This window comes from Oreochromis niloticus, linkage group LG6 (assembly GCF_001858045.2).
Source record: "Oreochromis niloticus isolate F11D_XX linkage group LG6, O_niloticus_UMD_NMBU, whole genome shotgun sequence".
Taxonomy (NCBI): domain Eukaryota; kingdom Metazoa; phylum Chordata; class Actinopteri; order Cichliformes; family Cichlidae; genus Oreochromis; species Oreochromis niloticus.
The window spans coordinates 5681659-5702552 of NC_031971.2; the positions used below are offsets into that span (position 1 = coordinate 5681659).

A 20894-nucleotide genomic window follows, 5' to 3' on the forward strand; every position below is an offset into this window, starting at 1 on the left:
TAGCATGGCTACCACAGCATGCTGCAGCCACATGCCATCCAATCCTGTTTGTGTTTAGCTTGACCATCATTTATTTTTCAACAGGACAATGACCACAAACACACCTCCAGGCTGTGTAAGGGCTATGTGACCAGGAAGGAGAGTGATGGTGTGCTGCGTCAGATGGCCTGGCCTCCACAGTCACCTGACCTAAACCCAATCCAGACAATTTTGGAAGAAATGGACCGCAGAGTGAAGGCAAAAGGGCCAACAAGTGCTCAGCATCTCTGGGAACTCCTTCAAGACTGTTGGAAAACCATTTCAGGTGACGACCTCATGAAGCTCATCGAGAGAACGACAAGAGTGTGCAAAGCAGTAATTGAAGCAAAGGGTGGCTATTTTGAAGACTCTATAATATAAACATGTTCATCATGCCAATATGAATCAAAGTCTCTGTTGAATGTTTTCTGCATCTTGTTTGACCTGTGTCAGAATTAGAGCAGGTAAGGTCTAACCTGGTAATAGTAAGGTATAATTAACAAAGTGGCCAGTGTAAATAGTTTCCACAGATCTTTGGCAGATGTTTCTACAACTTGACTGGAATCCACCTGTGGTAAATTCAGTTGATTGGACATGATGTCTGATTTGACAAATAAGGTCCTGTAGTTGGCAGTGCATGTCAGAGCCTAAACCAAGACATGAAGTCCAAAGCATTGTCTGTAAACCTCAGAGATATGATTGCATTGTGGTTCAGATATTGGCAAGGATACCAAAGAATTCGATCCGAATGAGCACGGTGGCCTCCATCGTCGGTAAATGGAAGAAGTTTGAACCAATAGGACTCCTCTTGGAGCCGGTCACCCAGTGTTATGGCCCTAGCAGGGCCTCCTCCTGAAGTTGCCCTTGTGTGGGTGTGTCCTGCCAAATCTCCTGCCTTAGGTGTCACCTTTTTTGTACAGTTGACTCCCATCAGCCAATCTGAGCAATTGGTAGAAGGACCTTCAGTCAGCAAGATTTTTAAGAACCCAATGTTCACTCTGACAGTGCTTCATCACCGTGCTGTAAAGAGAGGAGAAACTTCCAGAAGAAAAAACATTTCTGCAGCATTCCACCAATCAGGCCTGTATGGTAGAGAGGTCAGATGGAAGCCAGCTCTGAGGAAAAGGCACATGACATCCTGTGTTGTTTGTCCTGTTTGTTAAAAGGCACCTGAAGGACTTTCAGACCATGAAAAACAAAATTCTCTTCTCTGGTTAAAACAAAGATTGAACTGGAGGAAACCATTCAACTGCCATCACCTGGCCAATTCAGTTTTATTTATATAGCACTAAATGACAACAATGGTTGCCTCAAGGCACTTTAAATTGTAAGGTAATATACCTCATAGTAATACTGCCGTTTCCCAGCAGCAGGAGCTGGGAGACTAGTAAGACAAAGTGCAGTATTTGATATTCATCACATACATCAATTGGCTATATTTGAGCTTCTTGCTTTGAATTAATCATGGGACCGAATATTTTATTTCAGAGACTATAGAAACTGAAACAAATGTAACTGTCAACTCATATTGGGCCACAAATTAACTAAATTTGACAGTCTTTGCAATCATTAAAATGTAAACTGGTTTACTGGACTATTGGTGATGTAAATGCTGAAAATGCAGATATTTTATGATGAAAGGTTTGAGAAAGAGCCACTATTCAAACAAACAGTTAAATACCATGCCTTTTTCAAGAAAGACTTAGCGCTATATCTGCAACATTTCTTTTTTATTAAGAATTATTTATCAGTCCTATGTTGCTCAAACCCCTTCTGCATTTTTCTTCTCTTGAGAAGAAAATGGGGGAAAAAAGGGAAAAAAAGACCAACATCTTTTTTCAGTGTATCATTTAATGTACTCTCACAAGTTGGTGAACAGGTAAAACTTTGTTGCTCACTGTACTAAATCACACATCCATTGATAGTATAAATAGCCAACCTAATAATAATAATAATAGTACACATTTTCAAATACATAAAATCATCAAGTATCCAAGTCTTAAGTTATGGACATCAAATAAAAAGGCATACAAAATATTGCAGATGTTGGAAGTCCAGTTTGAAGCGCACACACACAAACAAAACAAAAATAAACCAAAAAAAAAAAAAAAAAAAAAAAAGGAAAAAAGAAAAAGATCACATTTTTATTTTAACATGGCAGTTAATAAGTAAACAGAAGGTCTGATAAAGACTAAAAAGTTCCTAGACTTTCAATTGACAAATATTGCAACAGTTAAGCATTTATAATAAAAAATAGTTACTGAAAGGGCATAAGTGTGTGTAAGACTTCCTGCACAAGACAAAGGCAACAGTTTAGGTTTTTTTTTTTTGTTCCAAGTAGAAAAATGAAACACCTTTTCCAAATGCCAACAGGAGCCGACTCCCGCCCGATTGCCTTTGTTCCACTTCCGATTGTAAGGCATTTATGGATGATCCATCTGATTTGAAGAAAGGCATACCTCTTTCTAGTCAGTCTTGAAACTGAATCCTAAAATTGAACAGGATACACATAATTGTTCACATCAAGAAAACATTTCTTTTTCCTATTTTCTTTTTTTTTTTTTAAACACATTTTCAGGCGATATGAATGCACGGGCCAATCAAAATCTTTGGGATGCATTTGCAGAAAACAGTTAATCCAACATCTTACAATGATACACGACTCTTCCTATTTTTTTTTTCCTGGGCACATGAAGAAAAAACTCGGTTCACACAACTCTTCTTTTTCATTTTTTTTTTTGACATTTAATTTTGAAACTAGAAAGGGAAGGGGAAATTTCATTTACCAAGCATGGTTTTCCAAATTAAAATACTTCAACACAATGAAGAAAAACAGAAAAAAAAGAAAAAGGAAGCCTGCCAGGTTATAAGCTAGCAAGGTTTAATTAAACTCTTCTGTGTTGGAGGGTAGGTTGGGGAGGGGTTGGCGTGGCTCAATGTTTGGCTCTATTGGATGCAGCAGTTATTGCGATGGCCGTTGGAATCTTTGAAACGCAGGCGCATCTTTGGACGATATTTCTCCAGGTAGATCAGCTGCTTGCTGTTGAACGCTCCTCTGCGCTTCCTGAAAGCAAGAGTAGAAATGAATTAGCTCATGACTGCAGATCGGCAAAGTGGACAGACACCGCCCCCCCCCAAAAAAATAATATAAATTGCTTTCGTGGCTACTGTAATATCTTAAAGATGCCCAAAGTTTAAATAATTCATGTCAGTGTGCATATAACCAGTCTAACCCCTGGTGAGTCAAATGCTCAGCTTTTGTGAACCCTACTTACAGGCTTTTCTATGATGGCTTTATCTGATGTTAGAGAGGAAAGCTCAGCCACAGATCTTGGACTGTAAGCAAAGAAGCTCCACCCACTAACTGTTCTAACCTTCTGTGTGTGAGGGGCAACCAATCAGATGATTGGTTAAAGGGAAGAGGAAGGGAATTAAAATGCTGTATTAAGGACCAGTACCTCTTAATAACACAAGCTACTCTGATACAAACATAAATACTGGGTTGGAAAAGAGCAAAGTGGCTGCGCTGTACTATCACATTTACAGAAATAATCAACCAACTCTGTTTTATATGAAGATTCATGGCAAAATGTATGATTTTTACATCCAGCATGATAAAGGTTCTTTGACTTGTTGAGGTTGAGATATTAATTAAAAAAAGTTTATTTTAAAGTACTATTATTAACTGTTGATTTTACTGAAAAAAAAAAAGGATTTTATCCACAGTAATAATATGTAAACATTTTCAATTACATGCTCAAATTGCTGAGCTTTTCCTCATTTTATTGATTACTCTTTGGAAAAAAAAAAAGAAGCTGACTGCCAAGTGCTCCATAAATATTTCAAGTGATGACACATACTTTAAGCACACCTACTGAATCATCCTTATCTCACTCTCTGACATCTCCGCTATTTATAGATATGACTCAGGCCTCCCTGCTTTACGTATCACAGTATCAGGTTACTGCAAGACAAAAATCAAGGATTTTCTCAAAGTTAATGCCAAAGTCTGTCCACCACAGAGCATTGACAAATGTAATTAACTATCAGATGTTTTAATGGCTTTATAATAAAAAACCTCAACTCATCAAAAAATAAGTAGCTTCTTTAATCATTTCCTGCCAAATGATTTTTACTTACTGTCGAATGAACTGGACAGCATCTTCATACTTCATCCCACATTCAATCAACGCGAGTGCCACCAGAACAGGAGCTCTGTGAAAAAGAAAGGGAACAGACAGTACCAGGAATGTTAGTTAAAACTAACATGCAAAATAGTGTTTTGCTCCAATTACAAAAAAAAAGCAAAGAACAAAACAAACAAACAGAAAAAAAACTTTATATAACACTCCTCATTTGATGGGTTTCTGTAGAATTTTTGGGGATTTCAAAGACTTCTTTTGAGCATTGCTTTCTTATAGATCAGATTAAAGCAAACAGGACAGAGACAGGACCTGGCAGGTTGTCTGTACTAAGGAAGCACACACTTGGGACAAAATGTGGGTGATACTGTGAGTCATGTACAGCAGGATCAAAGAAAATGCAAATGACTGCGTCTTTGCTTAAGATCTTCTTGGTTTGTTTTTCAAACCACAACTGATAACAAGGATGTTATTCCTTTATGATAGTTTTCACTATGATAGCTCAGGTTGTAGTTCTGCAGTTATCCTTTGGATTGGTGGATTATTCATTTAAAAGTCAGATAACGGGGAAAATATTATTTAATGGATTCAAACTGCTTTGTTAGAGAAAATCCCCTAAAATAAAAGCTTATGTACAATATAAAATCAATGAGAAAATAGGGATCATCAAATAACTGTTTTAGCACCGACTGCTTCTGTATCAGAATACAAACACAAGCAAGAGCCACATTTCACTAACAGATATACGTAAAATATAACAACTTGAATCTTTGTGTCAGTGACTGCTTACCTCCCCAGCCCTGCTACACAGTGCACAGCGATGCAGCAGCCGGGCTCCTCCCTGAACTTCAGCTTCAGCAGGTTCAGCCAATCATCCACGATCTGGTTGGAGGGAGGAGCTCCATCGTCAAATGGCCAATCCTGCAGAAAGAAGAGAGAAGAAAAAAGGAAATGATGTCAGTGGCCTCCGTTCCTTGGAAACCAAAACAAAAGGAGTGTGAAGGCCGAGCTGCAGGGAAAGAAAAATGTTGTTGCAGCAGCAAGGACACCTGTGGAGCTTGTCTTCCTGTTGGATCTGAACCTTCACTTGGAGGGAGGGAAAAAACAAAACAAAACAAAAATAACAACAACCCCAAAACGTAAATCTGTTACACAATAAAAACCAGAATTAAAAAAACAAAACAATAGCCTGGGATACTGGGGAAAAAACCCAGAGCGATGGAAAAAAACTACATTTGTTTTGGTTTGAAACATTAGGAGTCATGATGAAGTCAGAAGCGTGAACTCACCAGAACCTGGATTCCCTCTTTCACCACCAGGGTGGCATCATAGGTGGCCTCACAAACTCTCACAACCGTGGTGACTCCATATTTTTTCAGCTCCTGTAATCACATGCCACAGGATTTATCAGCGGAAAAGAGGCAAACAAGACTGTTAAAGCTACCTCAGGATACTAAGGTTGGACGACACGTTAAAATTCCAACAAAAAGAAGTGAAAATTAATTTGCTGATGTGTGCATACACTAGCTCATGTCAGCTAGTGATATTCCTCATATCATCAGTTTTTAAATCATTCGCTCGACTAAAGAGTCAATAAATTAAGCTAGATAGCTTCGCCCATGGCTATTTTACTGACATCCCACTGCCTCTGGTTGGCATATGCTACTAATCTGTTCTTGTGTGTATTTCCCTTTCAAAGGAAGGAGGTACTGTCTGGTAGCTCTTTTGTAATGTGCAATTTCTTCAAGTTTGTGAAAAAAGCCAATTATTAAAGGAATCAATTGATTTTAGTGACCAATTTTGTCCAATTGCCCAACCTTCTAAAGCACACAGAGTAATACACCTACATACGTCAATTCCTGTAATCTAAAACGATTTTGAAGTCATTGCTTTCATTGGCTGAAACATTTCCAGGAAAGATTTAAACTGTGGTGGTTTCCAAAACATTTCTCAACATGTAATCACCAGTTACGTGCTTCTCCAATGTGGGCTTCAAGTAATATACACTCTGTAATATTATATGTAAACAATTGACCACAATTTGGCTCACCTCTACGAACTTGTTCAGGGTGGCGTTGGTGGGATTGTGGGTAATGAGGAACCGCATGTTTTTGTAGGTAATCTCCACAGGGGCTGGTCTGTTCATTCGAGCCATTGCGACAATGCGAAAAAATGTATAACAAAACTAAAATGTCTTCCACAGAGTAAACACTAATGTAAACAGTTAAACTCGGAGGGAATGTCAAACAAATGTCCAACAAGTTTTGAGGAACTCGGAAAGAAAAAAATCCTCCAGTCTTCTTCGAGGTTGGCAAGGCTAAGTGTCAAAATAAAATAAAAACAAAACACCCCAAAAAAGAACAGTAACAGGCAAATTTGGGAAGTTGGCAGCCGAGAAGGGCGGACAATTGGAAAAGTAACTCAAACCCTCTCCTTTGGAATAAAACAAAAGAAAAGGAAGAAAAAAAAACCAAGGCTGGTTCCACCTTGATTCTGGCCAGGCGGAAGCCGACGAGGGCAGTGTGCAGCAGGTGGAGTTACCCCATCCAGGCCGAGTTATCGCTGGTTCTGGGAGGAGTCCCGGTCCTGCCAACTTTCCGGGGTCCCTCCTGTGGCTCAAGTGCGTTGGATCGATGGCGAGTTTGGCTGTTCACTCGTCTGCATAGGCAGCGTGCTGAGCCTGGCAGTAGTCCCCACTGCCCTTCAGAAACTCCATAAATGTGTGACCCAGAACACCACAGAACTGCTGCAAGACACAGAGGGGGCAGGAGGGAAGAAAAGCTTATTTTTTATTTTTTAAAAACATCTTTAAAGAACACAAAAAGCACAGGCAACTGTTCTCAGTGTAGTTCAATTAATTTGCAAAAAAGACAAACTTTTACTGAGAAACAGTTTTTACTCACATTCTATTTGGAAACTGTCCCTCATTCTTTTCCTAAGGCACAATAATCATGAAATGGAAAATCTGATATTGTGACAACTCTAATCCCCAACACATATCCATAAGCCCCTAGTCAAACATACCACTCCATCAGAGTAAAAGACAAGGGGATTATATCATAGAGGAAGCACAGGGACAAAGTATAGACCTGGATTCAAAGCAGCCGTGAAACAAGTGAGAGATTTCCAGTAAAGTCATGATCCATTCATTTTTAAAAGAATAAAACAAATTTCCTCATTTGAATTTTAGAATTACCTTCAGACAACAGTACAGAGTCTGGCTAGAAACACAGATTTAGGGTGTAATGACAGTAATCGAATCCCACAGCTACTCTTTTTTTTTTTTTTAAATTATACCAAGTTTCACACTCAAGTATGTCATCAGCCACATTAACATTAGTGTCTTTAATCTCCAAACAGAGTGTCTGGGGTTTGATTCCCATGCAGAGAAAGTGGTGTTTCAGATAACACAATGATTAACACAGCAGAGCAGACTGTACCTGCCAGTATGTTACATAAAATCACACTGCAGTGCTGCCCGCTGTACAACAGAAATAAAATATATAACGTGTCATTTCTGACATCCAGGTCGTATCTGTGCTCGAAGGCTGAGCTCACCGTGGGGCCTTCAGCGGGGCTTTAACATACACGCTGTTATGATCGTCAGAAATCTGACTCACAAATGCTTTCTCTGCCATTTCCTCCCTAATGCTTATGCCCTTTACTCCTCACAGAAGCTCGATACCTGAGCGCTGACTTACTGGAAAGGTTTTCTTCATCTTATTGTAGAAATAGTAAAATCTAAGCCGGTCAAGCATGCTTTGTTAATCTGCTATTTTCCGGCGGAAAAGCAGCATTTACTTAGAAATATTACCAAGCACTTAAAAGCCACTGCCTAACTAAAAAGACAGTGATTTGTAAAGATAAGAGAGGCGTGAAGCAAAGCAGAAGTGGCTTAAATAGCAGGCATGTCTCTGCACTGCATTACAAGGCTGTAAAGTGTCCTTTGTGTGAGGATAGACCGGGCGCCATCATATAACATTAGAGGCCTATAGGCGCCGTCGGGAGCTGTGACGGACTGCACGTTGCTCTGAGGTGACAAAAAAGACTCCCGACTCAGACACTGGGCAGGTAGCCAGTCTCGCAAACCACTAATAACACGTCATTTACGTGTTTCATTTATTTCAAATAAATATGCATCGATTTTAGACGGCAAAAACTTCGAGTGAAGAGCCGGGACCAGCCCGAGCTGCGCATCCGTCAGCCGCTTCCTAATCGTGACGATTATCATGCAGCTCTAAGATTGCACTCAAATAACAGGACCAAATCCATGTTCTGTGAATTTTCGTTATAGTTAAATGAAAGAGGCAACGTTAAGCAATGGCATTGTGGAAATGTTAAACTGGGTTTTTATCGAGCAGGCCGTGATTTCATCGAAGCAACGTGAAGGCCAGCTGGTAACAGTTCACCGTAACGTACTGATTTACAAGAGGAGCCTAGGAGACGAAACCGAGAAACAAAATGGCAGCCACGAAAAACAGGTTACTTACTGGGATATGCTTACTCATTGAAGATTGTAGCTTAATCATACAGCCGGTCCCTAGAAAAAGGTAAAACTATGAAACGGTTTTCCACCATAAAATCCTGTGCTGTTTCTCCGAGCGGAGCCGAAGTCTCCTGATCTGCCGGGAAAGAGCTAGAGAGAGAGAGAGCGCGCGAGAGCCCGAGATACTAACGTAATTTCCTGTCAGGACTTTCAATATAAAACACTGTTCAGTATTAAATATACACCACATTTTCGGTTTTTACTAAAGGTTTCTGGTAGCTGAATTAAATGTATACTTTTGTAGCAATATACACTATGTGAGCATACAAACAAAAATATTCAAAATCTTAAATAATGAAATGTTTAAAACGTCCCAATGTGTAAATGTCTTGATGGATGCTCATGCATCATGCTCCCATTCACTCGTTTACAGAGCTTTATTTTGAAGCTAAACCGAACTTCCTTAACTCTTTGTATTTCTTTCCTTTTGCCTTTAGCTTGACTGGTCTCGTGAAACCCCACCCTGAAAATGTGTAGTGTTATGTCCAGACATCTCCCTGTCTCCAGGCTGCAAAGGTCAGTTGGTGACTGTGGACTAAGTCGTCCTTTACTTCCAGAAAATACACAAGGACAGAGGATGCCCGAAATCACGACACCATATAATTATACATGTGTGGTTCTTTTGACTTAATGTGAACAGACCTTTGTGTAGATAAATTTCATAACTTGAAATGGAAAGGAAAATTCCAAAATTAATTTCTGAGTTTTAAAGCTTGGGATGGGATAACACCATGGTGCAGTGGTTAGCACTTTTGGCTCACAATAAGAAGGTCCTGGGTTCAAATCAACCGTCATATTTACAGGGTGGTAGAACTACATGTACTAATGGAAAGGTTGTTGGTTTGATCTCTGGCTCCTCCAGTCTGCTACTATTCCAGATACTAGGCAAGATATTGAACCCTGAGTAGCTCACGATGTGTTCATCGTAGTTTGACTCTTTATAAATCTTAGATAGAAAAGGGGCAGCAAGGTGGAACCGTGGATAGCACTGTTTCTTCACAGCAAAAAGGTCTTGGATTTCAATCCAACATCTGGCCAGGGCCTTTTTGTATGGAGTTTGCATGTTCTACCCGTGTCTGTGTAGGTTCTCATTGGGTACTCTTTTTTTTTCCTCCCACAATCTCGGGACATGCAGTCAGAGGGGTTAGGTTAACTGTGGATTCTAAATTGTCCGTAGAAATGAATATGAGTGTGGATGGATGTCTGCCTCTTGCCTTATGGCAGCTGTATTAAATGTTCTGTTAAGTTAAATCCATGTGATAGTCTACAGCAGGGGTGGGCAATCTCAGTCCACGAGGGCCGGTGTCCCTGCAGGTTTTAGATGTGTCCTCGAACCAACACAGCTGATTTAAATGGCTAAATTAGCTCCTCAACATGTCTTGAATTTCTCCAGAGGCCTGGTAACGAACTAATCATGTGATTCAGGTGTGTTGACCTAAGGTGAGATCTAAAACCTGCAGGGACACCGGCCCTCGTGGACTGAGATTGCCCACCCCTGGTCTACAGGAACATCTAGGACAAGCATGGGTTAAAAGTTCCCAAATCCAATGGAATACTCAGCAAGAATTCGTAAAAAAACCCCCCCCACAATAGCTGAGATCCTGTGGGAGTGCAACGTGCAAAGAAACAGCCGCTGCTGAAAACATAACCAATACGTTATAATGGCCAACACGGAGAAGGTATTCGACTACATCCCTCAAAGTGCCCTGGTGGGAAGTCCTTCTTGAGCATGGGATACTTGGTCTATTCACACTCCATACAACTATAGTGATTGCTTTGCATTGCCACCAATAGCTGAGACTCAACTTGTGGTCATTGGACTCAACCAGGGGTGCCCTTTCTCGCTGATATGGTTCATCATAGATACGTTGGATATGTTTAGACCTCAAGAAGCCTGTTAGGTGAGAGGTAAAAGTCTTCAAAAAACTTAAAAGTAGTCCAGTCACCTTCTTTTTAAGATTTAAGATTTTTATGAGTAGAATTTCTAGTCATCCAGTGGTAGTTTTAAGAACTTGAAAAGAAGGCAACTAGACTTCTTTAAGTTTGTGAAGATGTTTCACCACTCATCCAAGAGATACCTCTAAAGAGGAGTCTTGGGTGACGGGTTAAAAGTCTTCACTAACTTAAAAGAAATCGAGTTGCCTTCTTTTTCACTTTCATGGGTTACATTTTTTCCACATATCACAGTACTTTGGATTTCACTGAAAAGTCAACTAGGAAACAGTTTTTGGATTTCAATATAATAATATTATTGCTTTAAAAATTTGAAAACGGTGTAAAAATATGAAGCACATTTTTTATAAAATTATCAAGGAAAAATAAATCGAGAATTAAATGTATTGTAGATTCACCACTGTCCTACCTTGTCATATGATCAAATCTGCTTTGTATTCACTGGATGGTGTCTTTGAATGTCCACCGGTAAAGTTTAATCTGTCTGCATAGACGTAAATCACATGATTTTCTTCTCTTTTTGCTTTACTCTTGATTTGCATCTGTACAAAAGCTTTGATCAAAGTAGTTATTTCTTAATCTTTTATAAATTCCCTGTTTAAGAACAAGAGCCAGATCATTAACCAGCGCATTAAACTTAATGCTGAGAGGATGTGAAGCTGATCTGTAGAGCCACTGAGTCATACTATTTGATGAGTAATTCTTAAGTCATCAGGATCTAATTCTGAGTCATCAGAATCGAGTAAGAGGAGCACCAGAACAACTGAATAACTACAACAGGTACAATAATCCCCACTAAACATATACTGAACAAACCTTCTTTTAAGGTGGTTTATGAAATTGGTTAAAAAGTAATTTATTATTGATTTACCCTCATAGTATATAGCTTATTTTGGGTAACTTTAGTTTTGACTTATTTTTCAGCAAGTAAATTAAAAGACTGATTAACTATTACATGATATGGATTCCCGTTAATTACTTGAATAAACTGGAAGCTGACAGCAGTTAGTTAGTATATAGCAAGTTCTCAGAACATAAAAACATAATGTACATGAAGGATCAAAATGTTAGTAATAAGCAAATAATAACATTTACATGGGAAAGAAAATGCATATTTTCTCTTTATGTTTTCTCTTTAATTAGTACCAAATTACATATTTTTGTCCTTTGAAATTGTTGGGAAGTTTCTTGTAAAAAAACTGAACCTTTCTAGCCTTTAAGTCATTGAATAGGGTCATTCATGACTCCAGCAGTATATTTATATGTGCTGTTGTATCATTTTAATTGTAAAAATATTTTCCATCATACATTTTTCAATCTACTTATACAACCTTTCAGACTTTTAAAAGAAATTGGCTTATTAGTATGGTAAGAATAATGGAAGGTTCTAACCCTGGAAATATGTGTGTCTGTTTGTGTTTAACATTATAGGCTTTGATTTGATTGCAAAGTTCCACTTCTAATCATTATACTACATTGTGATGTGTCACAGTGAACCCTGGCTAACATTGTTTTAAACAGGTAACAAAAAATAGAAAAACAGTTTAAAAAATCCTGATCATGATGACTTCATCATAGCCCAGCATTGATTAAGGTATCATCAAGTCACCCGTTCATCAATATTTTGTGGTAAAATACATATTGCACTCAAACATACCTTAAGTTTTAAAATGAATTGTCATAAAGATTATTGAAAAAAGTAACAGACATGAATTATCTAAATTAATGTAGATTTTTTAAATCAAATTTGTGTTTTTTAACTATTAGCATAATTAATGGTAGCAATAGCCTCTGACAGTGAACACATCTCTATGCTTGTCCTACCACTAGACCTCAGTGCAGCATTCGATACTGTTGACCACAATATCCTATTACAGTGATCAGAGCATGCTGTAGGTATTACAAGTACTGCTCTACAGTGGTTTGTATCATATCTATCTAATTTGTTGATATAAATGGAGAGTCCTCTTCACACAAAAAGGTTAATTATGGGTAGTCCACAGGGTTCAATGCTAGGACCAATTCTGTTTACATTAAAATTGCTTCCCTTAGGCAGTATCATCAGAAGACATAGCATACATTTTCACTGCTATGCAAATGACACCCAACTTTATTTAACCATGAAGCCAGACAACACACACCAATGAATTAAACTGCAGGAATGTCTTAAAGACATAAAGACCTGGATGGCCGCTAACTTTCTGCTTCTTAATTCAGATAAAACTGAGGTTATTGTACTCGGCCCTGAAAATCTTAGAAATATGGTATCTAACCAGATTCTTACTCTGGATGGCATTACCTTGGCCTCCAGTAACACTGTGAGGAACCTTGGAGTCATTTTTGACCAGGACATGTCCTTCAATGCACATATTAAACAAATATGTAAGACTGCCTTCTTTTATTTGCGCAACATCTCTAAAATTAGAAATATCCTGTCTCAGAGTGACGCTGAAAAACTAGTTCATGCATTTATTACTTCCAGGCTGGACTACTGTAATTCTTTATTATCAGGATGTCCTAAAAACTCGCTGAAAAGCCTTCAGCTGATCCAAAATGCTGCAGCAAGAGTCCTGACAGGGACTAGAAAGAGAGAGCAGATTTCTCCTGTTTTGGCTTCCTGTTAAATCCAGAATTGAATTCAAAATCCTGCTCCTCACATACAAGGTCTTAAATAATCAGGCCCCATCTTATCTTAATGACCTTGTAGTACCATATCACCCTATTAGAGCACTTCGCTCTCACACTGCAGGCTTACTTGTTGTTCCTAGAGTATTTAAAAGTAGAATGGGAGGGAGAGCCTTCAGTTTTCAGGCCCCTCTTCTGTGGAACCAGCCTCCAGTTTGGATTCGGGAGACAGACACTATCTCTACTTTCAAGATTAGGCTTAAAACTTTCCTTTTTGCTAAAGCATATAGTTAGGGCTGGACCAGGTGACCCTGAATCCTCCCTTAGTTATGCTGCAATAGGTGTAGGCTGCTGGGGGACTCCCATGATGCATTGAGTATTTCTTCTTCAGTCACTTTTCTCACTCACTGTGTGTTAATAGACCTCTCTGCATCGAATCATACTTGTTATTAATGTCTTTTGCCCTGTCTTCCTTCTCTCACCCCAAACAGTCGCAGCAGATGGCCCCGCCCCTCCCTGAGCCGGGTTCTGCCGGAGGTTTTTTCCTGTTAAAAGGGAGTTTTTCCTTCCTGCTGTTGCCAAAGAGCTAAAAAATACATTGCTAAATTTTTTTATTTCAGATTCCACATGAACTTTTTACTGTTATAAAATAATAATGTAAATGTAAATGACAAAAAATAAAAAAGGTTGACATACTCATCATTATGTTTTTGGTCATATTTCCATAAAGTTATAAATTAAATATATGTAACACATCCCTTGACTTGGCTGTTCCAGCAGTAACAAGTGTATCACATGCAGTAGGTGGTACTTGATATAGACATAAAGTGGTATAAAGTTTAACATTTTTGAGCAGTTTAAAGACAAGATTTTTGGCTTAAAAGGTGGGATTGAAAATAAGAAAGATTGTTTTGTGATTCACTGAAAATTCCCAGAATGGGTAGTAGCCAACTGATCCACATGTTTTATCTGCTTTAGTAAGTTGAAATTAATGGCTGTAATGATTTAGCCTTACGGTTTAATTTCTGTAACTTCTTTCTTTTTGTTTTTTTGTTTTGTTTTTGCTAATAAATAAAAAAGAAAGAAATATTTCTTTATTTTAAAATAAAAATAAAGAAAATTATAATTTAGTTTTACTTTTAGAATTGTTTTAATAGTACACTTAGAGGTTGTGGCACCACATTTAAATATAAAACACATTAGAAAGTGCACCATTTATGATTGAGTGCTTAAGAAAATTATGTTGCTGATGTCACGCTGCCCTGTAGCAGTTCTTAAATGCTTAGACTGTCAATATCAGCTGCTATTGTCTGCTCTTTATAACTGTGTGGAATAAATACTTTTGCTCCCATATCTTTCTGGAAACACACACAGAACTGCTGAGCTCTGTAGTTTTACTCTGCGGTGACACAAAAGCTCCACTGAATTGTTCTCGGAAACAACCAATGAGCTCAAAGCAGCAGTGCTTCAGTGTCCACCAGTGGCCGGCTGATGCCAGTTTCCAGCCGGATTCCCGTGGCTGTTTGTGGGACAGAAAGAATTTTCTAATCCGTCATCATTGTACCAATTGTCTATAAAAATTAATGTGCGAGTGAAGCTCTTTCACAGGGGGGGCTATCAATATCCAAATCCCAGTACATGAGTACAAAAAACGAAATGAATGACTCTGAAGATTTCAAGGTAACAACTTGACATTTACATTTTGGATTTGAATTTAATTGAGCAACGTCCATTTGCAGGGTTTTCATTTATATTACTTCACTTTTTTTAATACATGGAGTATTGTATTTTTAATTTAGAAGTCTTTTTTCATTCAATATGATTTCAGATTTGATTGCTTACACTTCTTGGTAATCATTTTCATGCATAACTTGACCTTCTCTTACCATTCTTGTGACAGAGCCATTGTTTGTTTTCCAGGAAGGCCAAAATAGAAGCAACGACCAAATAGATGGCACCGGGATGAGTCTAGGCAGCAAGAAAGGAGTCAGGGTGACTGGAAAGTATGTGCCTCCGGTGGATTGGAACAGCAGAGGAGGTGGCCCATCCATCGTCCACGGTCCCGTCAGTACCCCAGTAACTCCCAACACTCCCACAGTTATCTCCATTGGCCCTCTGCCTCACCAGCCCCCAGAGCAAGTTGATGATCCCTCTGTGGATGAAGCTGACGCTGGGGATGACTGGACCACAGAGGCATCATGTCAAACCAGGTTGTCCTATGGTAAAATGGGTGTTCCAAGGCAGACCATGGAAGAGCTGAAGACCATCCTGAGGGTCAGTCCCCTGCTCAGTATCCGGGAAAGACATGAGGGGAAACCAGGGAGTCCCTACACATATCTCCACGGAAGCAGCACTAGTGGTGGAGGGACGGACGGACGGCAGGATGATGGAAACTCTCACAGGGCGTTCAGCACCTTCAAACCACACTCTGATGCTTCCAGAAGGGGGCCCAGATCCAGAGGTAGCACATCTATTCAGCTGCCCTCCACCATGGATTCATCCAGCTCGTTCAGGTTCAGTGCCAACACAAATAGGCAGCCTGAACTCAGGACCCACACATATGCGAGTGGTGGCTCCTGGGGAGAGACTGGAGGTTCTCATACAGGTTGGTGAAGTTTGATTAGATTAAGTTAAGTTGTTCTTGATAGAAAGGGAGAAATATTTTATGTTGAAAAAGTATACATTTGGCAAATAATTAGACTTGGAATGATACCTTTCTGCTCATGGAAAATTATTAGAAATTACTGGCTCATAAAAGCTGAATACTGAATATTTCTCATTGTCTTGAATATAAAAAATGGACACCTTTTTTTTTGTTTTCTTTACTTTCTTGTCAATATTTTGGAAAATTCACCTCATTTAAAACCTTCTTAAAAGTAATTTAATCGAAATAAACAAATTAGTGTTATAATAAACACTCATTACTCTACATTTAAACCAATCTGGAACAACAGTAGATATATGAGGTCTAGCTTAAGGATTTTTTTGGTGAGATTTGGTTTTCTCTGCTCATTGTATTACATTCAGTGACTAACAGTGAGACATTTTATGCTGTAATATGTTTCAAAACTGTCACTGTTTTGAAACTATCTTAAACCAGATAATTGTGGCTTGTCTAGGGAGGTCCTGATGATGCTACTTGAACTTGAAGATCTCTGACTTAAAATACTTTGTATTTAAAATGGAAGATTCTCAAATGTTTTTGCTAATATTTCAAAGTTTTTCCCACAGATAACGGAAAAGACACTATTGAGATCTCTGGGAACCAGAGGTTCATTGCAGCCATGGAGCAAATTAAACAACAAATAGCACGCGACAATATCAACTTCGTCCGCTTTGAAGCCACTGACCTCCATGGGGTGTCAAGGTCCAAGACAGTACCTGTTCGCTTCTTCCATGTAATGCACAGATTATCTATCTATCTAGCTAGCTAGCTATCTATACCTTCTAACGAAAGGTGAGAAGTGCTTTAATGCATATGTTTCACTCACAGGAGAAAGCAGTATATGGGGTACCAATGCCAAGAAGCTATTTGGAGCTAACCCTGAGCCCACAAAGCAATGAAGTGGACCATGCAAACACTGCCAACTTCAGTAGTGATGTCCTTCTGATCCCTGACCTTTCGACTTTTAGGGTCCTACCCTGGGCTGAACAAACAGCACGGGTCATCTGCGACCCATGCACCGTGACCGGAAGCCCCCTTCGCACTTCACCTCGCCTCATTGCCAAGCAGCTTCTCGGTCAGCTCCAAAGCCTGGGTTTCTCCCTGCACTCATCCTTCACCTATGAATGTTGTGTACTAGGAGCGCCGGACCGGATTGGACCAAAGACACTCCTGTTCCCTGCCACAACACTGCTCAGCAACCATGACCTGCCTTTCTTCCAGCAGCTGGTGGACAGCATGTACTGCATGGGGGCTGACATAGACAGCATCGCTTCTGCAAGTGGCCCTGGGCAGATGGAGATCAACCTGAGGCCAGAGTTTGGGATTGCTGCCGCTGACAGCGCCTTCACCTTCCGCACCGGCATCAAAGAAATGGCTCGCAAACACAGCTACATTGCCAGCTTTTTTACTGACGATGGTCTATACAATGCTGGGGTGCTCTCTCATAGCCTGTGGGATGCTAATGGGCGACGCAGTCTCTTCCACAGTGGAGAGAAAGCAGGCGAGGTGTCTGAGATTGGTAGAAAATGGTTGGCAGGCCTCCTGACCCACTCTGCTGCCCTGAGCTGTTTGATGTCACCCGGCCTGGGTTGCAGAAGTCACATTGCCAAAACCATCAAAGATCCCAAGCGGTTGCTGTATGCCACTTGTGGCAGCAATGATAACAGCAGTTCCTTCAACATAAAGTGTCACGGTGGGAGGGAGACACACATTGACAACAAGCTGGGCTCAGCCATGGCCAACCCTTACATTGTTCTTGCAGCTACAGTGGCTGCAGGACTGGATGGTATCAGAAGAAACCTCAATGTTGAAAGCAGTCTTAACAAAGCCCCTAGCCAACAGAGGGAGTTCACCATTCCAGTAAAGCTTGATGATGCTCTGGAGGCGCTGGGGGAGGATCATGTCATCCGCAGTGCCCTTGGAGAGCCGTTTATTCAGTATTTCATCGCCATGAAGAAGTTTGAGATTGAGACCCAGGAAATGAATGATGAGAGGAACAAGTGCTTTGAGTATTTCATATAGAAACCCAGAATTTACTTTATACAAAACACACTTTCTCCTGCCAAACAACTAAAAGCATGTGAAGCAGCTGCTTGAATGTACACAATTTTATTTTATACAATGTTGATACATTATTATTAGACACACTGTAGATATTTTAGAAGATATTACTTCAAAATAAAGGCATTAAACCCCCCAAATAAAAAGCAGTATTGTGCTATTTTTTTGTTGAGCTATTTTGTTGTTGTATGCACACGGCAAAACACTGTTCTGGACAATGGTTTTTAACCAGAAAACTGACACATTACTTCAATGTGCATGCACATTATCCATACCAGTAGTATCAAACCAAAACAGGCCTATTATCTGCAATAGAATGCTACAGTGTTAGCAATAGCACAGAAGGGCTGAGTCATTGTCCATTTGGTCACAGATTTTCTCTGACCTCCCACCTGATGTTCTCTTACAAGGTAACACAAGAAGAGCTACTGTGCATGCTACATCCTTCCCTTTACTTACTGCCACACATCCTCTCTGCCCTGCATATTTCACAGGCTACAAAATGTTTGTATGAGCAGTTCCTCCATGTTAATGTTGTGTTATAGATTTATTTTGATCCACCAGTGCTCAGGCTTTAAAAATATGCTTTACAACATACATATTCAAAATTTATTGTGCATAGACAGATTAGAGAGATTTTGATTTTGTAAAGATTATGAATCTTTGACATGTGACAAACATTACACAAGAAATTAAAGTATATTTTAGAGAGTTAAAATATCAACTGATAATATGTTTTAATGACAAAGACATATGCAACAAGCAGAGTCCTTTGCCCATCTGTGCTAAAACATTTGCAAAAGAAGAATTAGAAATGCTTTATTTTGTGCATAAGAACCAAAAAGTAATGAAGAATTTTAGATTGTTTTGACAAATTCAGCTATTATTTAGGAGTGGAGCCCAAGCAGTTGAGAAAATTGCAACAGTTTAGTTTTCTGGTGTGTAATAAGCATGTTACCGTCTTGGGGTCCCTATCTTGGCTGCAGTTTGATAGACTTCTTATTTTTTTCTGTGGCCTCAGTATAACTAAATTTTTGACTTAATTAAAAGCCACCACTCATCATTGTCTTGCAAAGTTATGACATCATCATCAAACATAGCTACCTATAGCTCCAATTATAGTCTTGTGCATTTCATGGCATGTAAGATATGCAGGCTGAATGTTGTGCAAAGGACCAAAATGCAGACTCTCAGGTAGATGGCAGTGAATTTGAAGTGAACCGTTTATTGGCTTTTTGCAATAATACAAAAGGTAAATCATAAATCCAGAATGGAAACACTGAAAACTAAAAACTGCTGAAAACTAAACAAATACACTAGAGCTACTATCACTGGGGTTTAAGGGAATAGGCACACTGACAAAGGACACACAGAGACAGCAGAAGATGAGACAAGGAAGCAAAAGTAAAAGCAAAGCATGAGGAACAACCAGCTCAGAAAATAAAGCAGGAAGTGCAAAACCTAAACAGGGAAAACACAGACATGAACGAATTTAACCCACAACCTTTGAAACAAGGAAGAAACACTGACGGAAGATTTAAACTCTAAAGCAACTCAGAACTAAGTACTAAATACGCTAAGAGAAAGAAAAAAAACACATGAAAGAAAATAAACAATAAACAAATCCAGAATCAAACAGAATCTTTAAATAAACAACACTACAAAGTCCAAAAAAGCAGAATCAGTGATTCAAATGATGGGTCAAATGACCCAGTACTGTGACAGTGTTATAAAGAACAACACCAAGATGGCGATCTGTAACACTGAGCATTCAAGGGAGCTTATAAAGTAGGCGTGTAACTGTGTCTCCGTTTAACCTAAAAAGCTTTGTAGAATTGATGTGAAGAAGAGTAACACTGATGACTATGCAGCAGATATCTTCCACAGAGACTTAGAAAGCAGTTTAGTGTTCACAGACACTTTATGATAAACTATCTGATAGAAGTCCAGTGTGAATGCTTTTCATATTTGGAACATAGTTGCTAAACTCATCAAAATACACTGAGAAAATGAACAGCATCGTCCATATTTTTAAAAAAATATATCAATATGCTTCATGAATGATACATTTTATGATACATTAAGTGATAAGGAATGTGACATATTTTTGGTGTTTTTTGTGACACATTGCACAAAAAACACCAAATCCACCAACGCAGATGAATGCATGCATTACTGTATTAGAGTAAACCAGTGTATGTTTGTTTAAAAAACCTCAGGTACAGGTTATAACAGTGGGCGTTACTGGTGTGGGTTTTTTTTAAATGTAGTTATTTCACAACAATACTGAACAACAACAGAGGTTTACTGGAATATGATGCAATCAGGCTTCACACATCACTGATCGTTTTGGTGTTGTCATAGCATGAAAGATGCTCTCATCAGACTAATCCTTTAGGTAAACTAAAAGAACAAATACATTTTAATAAGACATACCGTATCATTATAATTTAGCTTACTGAATCAAACATTGCTGAATGTTTTGCAGTGATACTGTCAGATTCACCCTGGTTGCCTTAACTCCTCCTCCCCAGTAAGATCCAGCTCAGACTTTAACAGCAAATACCCGATTTATCAAGCCTTGTTACTGGCATCAGTGACGACTAAAGAAAAAAGGTGGAGCATACTGCTGTGGTGTAAAGAAACTGTTTGTCTAGGCAAGAAAACAGCTGCATAAGATAAGATAAGATGATAAGATAAGATAAGATAAGATAAGATAAGATAAGATAAGATAAGATAAGATAAGATAAGATAAGATAAGATGATAAGATAAGATAAGATAAGATAAGATAAGATAACCTTTATTAGTCCCACACGTGGGAAATTTGTTACATGGTTGCAGAGTCTAATTACTAATACGTTGGTTAGCAGCAGCAGATGGCCG

General features: G+C 39.0%; 2 protein-coding genes across 5 annotated transcripts; one reads left to right on the forward strand and one right to left on the reverse strand.

Moving 5' to 3' along the window:
- Positions 1–2179: 2179 nt before the first annotated feature.
- ptp4a1 (protein tyrosine phosphatase 4A1) lies at positions 2180–8792 on the reverse strand. Of its 2 annotated transcripts, XR_266989.4 has the most exons (7): positions 8651–8792; positions 6211–6906; positions 5450–5542; positions 4951–5081; positions 4159–4233; positions 3894–3982; positions 3056–3082 (listed from the first exon to the last, which is right to left on the reverse strand). XR_266989.4 is itself a non-coding variant. In XM_003454129.5 (6 exons), the coding sequence occupies exons 2-6, from the start codon at positions 6313–6315 to the stop codon at positions 2965–2967; spliced, it is 522 nt and encodes a 173-aa protein (XP_003454177.1). In that variant the 5' UTR covers positions 6316–6906; positions 8651–8792; the 3' UTR covers positions 2180–2964. The 2 variants fall into 2 exon arrangements, 1 of the variants encoding a protein (XP_003454177.1); XM_003454129.5 differs by lacking the exon at positions 3894–3982 and having other exon boundaries at positions 2180–3082.
- A 5986-nt stretch (positions 8793–14778) lies between these two features.
- lgsn (lengsin, lens protein with glutamine synthetase domain) lies at positions 14779–20800 on the forward strand. 3 transcript variants are annotated; one of them, XM_005458652.4, is made up of 4 exons: positions 14779–14964; positions 15185–15889; positions 16504–16682; positions 16778–20800. In XM_005458652.4, exons 2-4 carry the CDS (start codon positions 15247–15249, stop codon positions 17969–17971), a joined length of 2016 nt encoding a protein of 671 aa, XP_005458709.1. In that variant the 5' UTR covers positions 14779–14964; positions 15185–15246; the 3' UTR covers positions 17972–20800. The 3 variants fall into 3 exon arrangements, with proteins under 3 accessions (XP_005458709.1, XP_005458708.1, XP_003454143.2); XM_005458651.4 differs by having other exon boundaries at positions 15205–15889; XM_003454095.5 differs by having other exon boundaries at positions 15205–15889; positions 16516–16682.
- Positions 20801–20894: the final 94 nt, after the last annotated feature.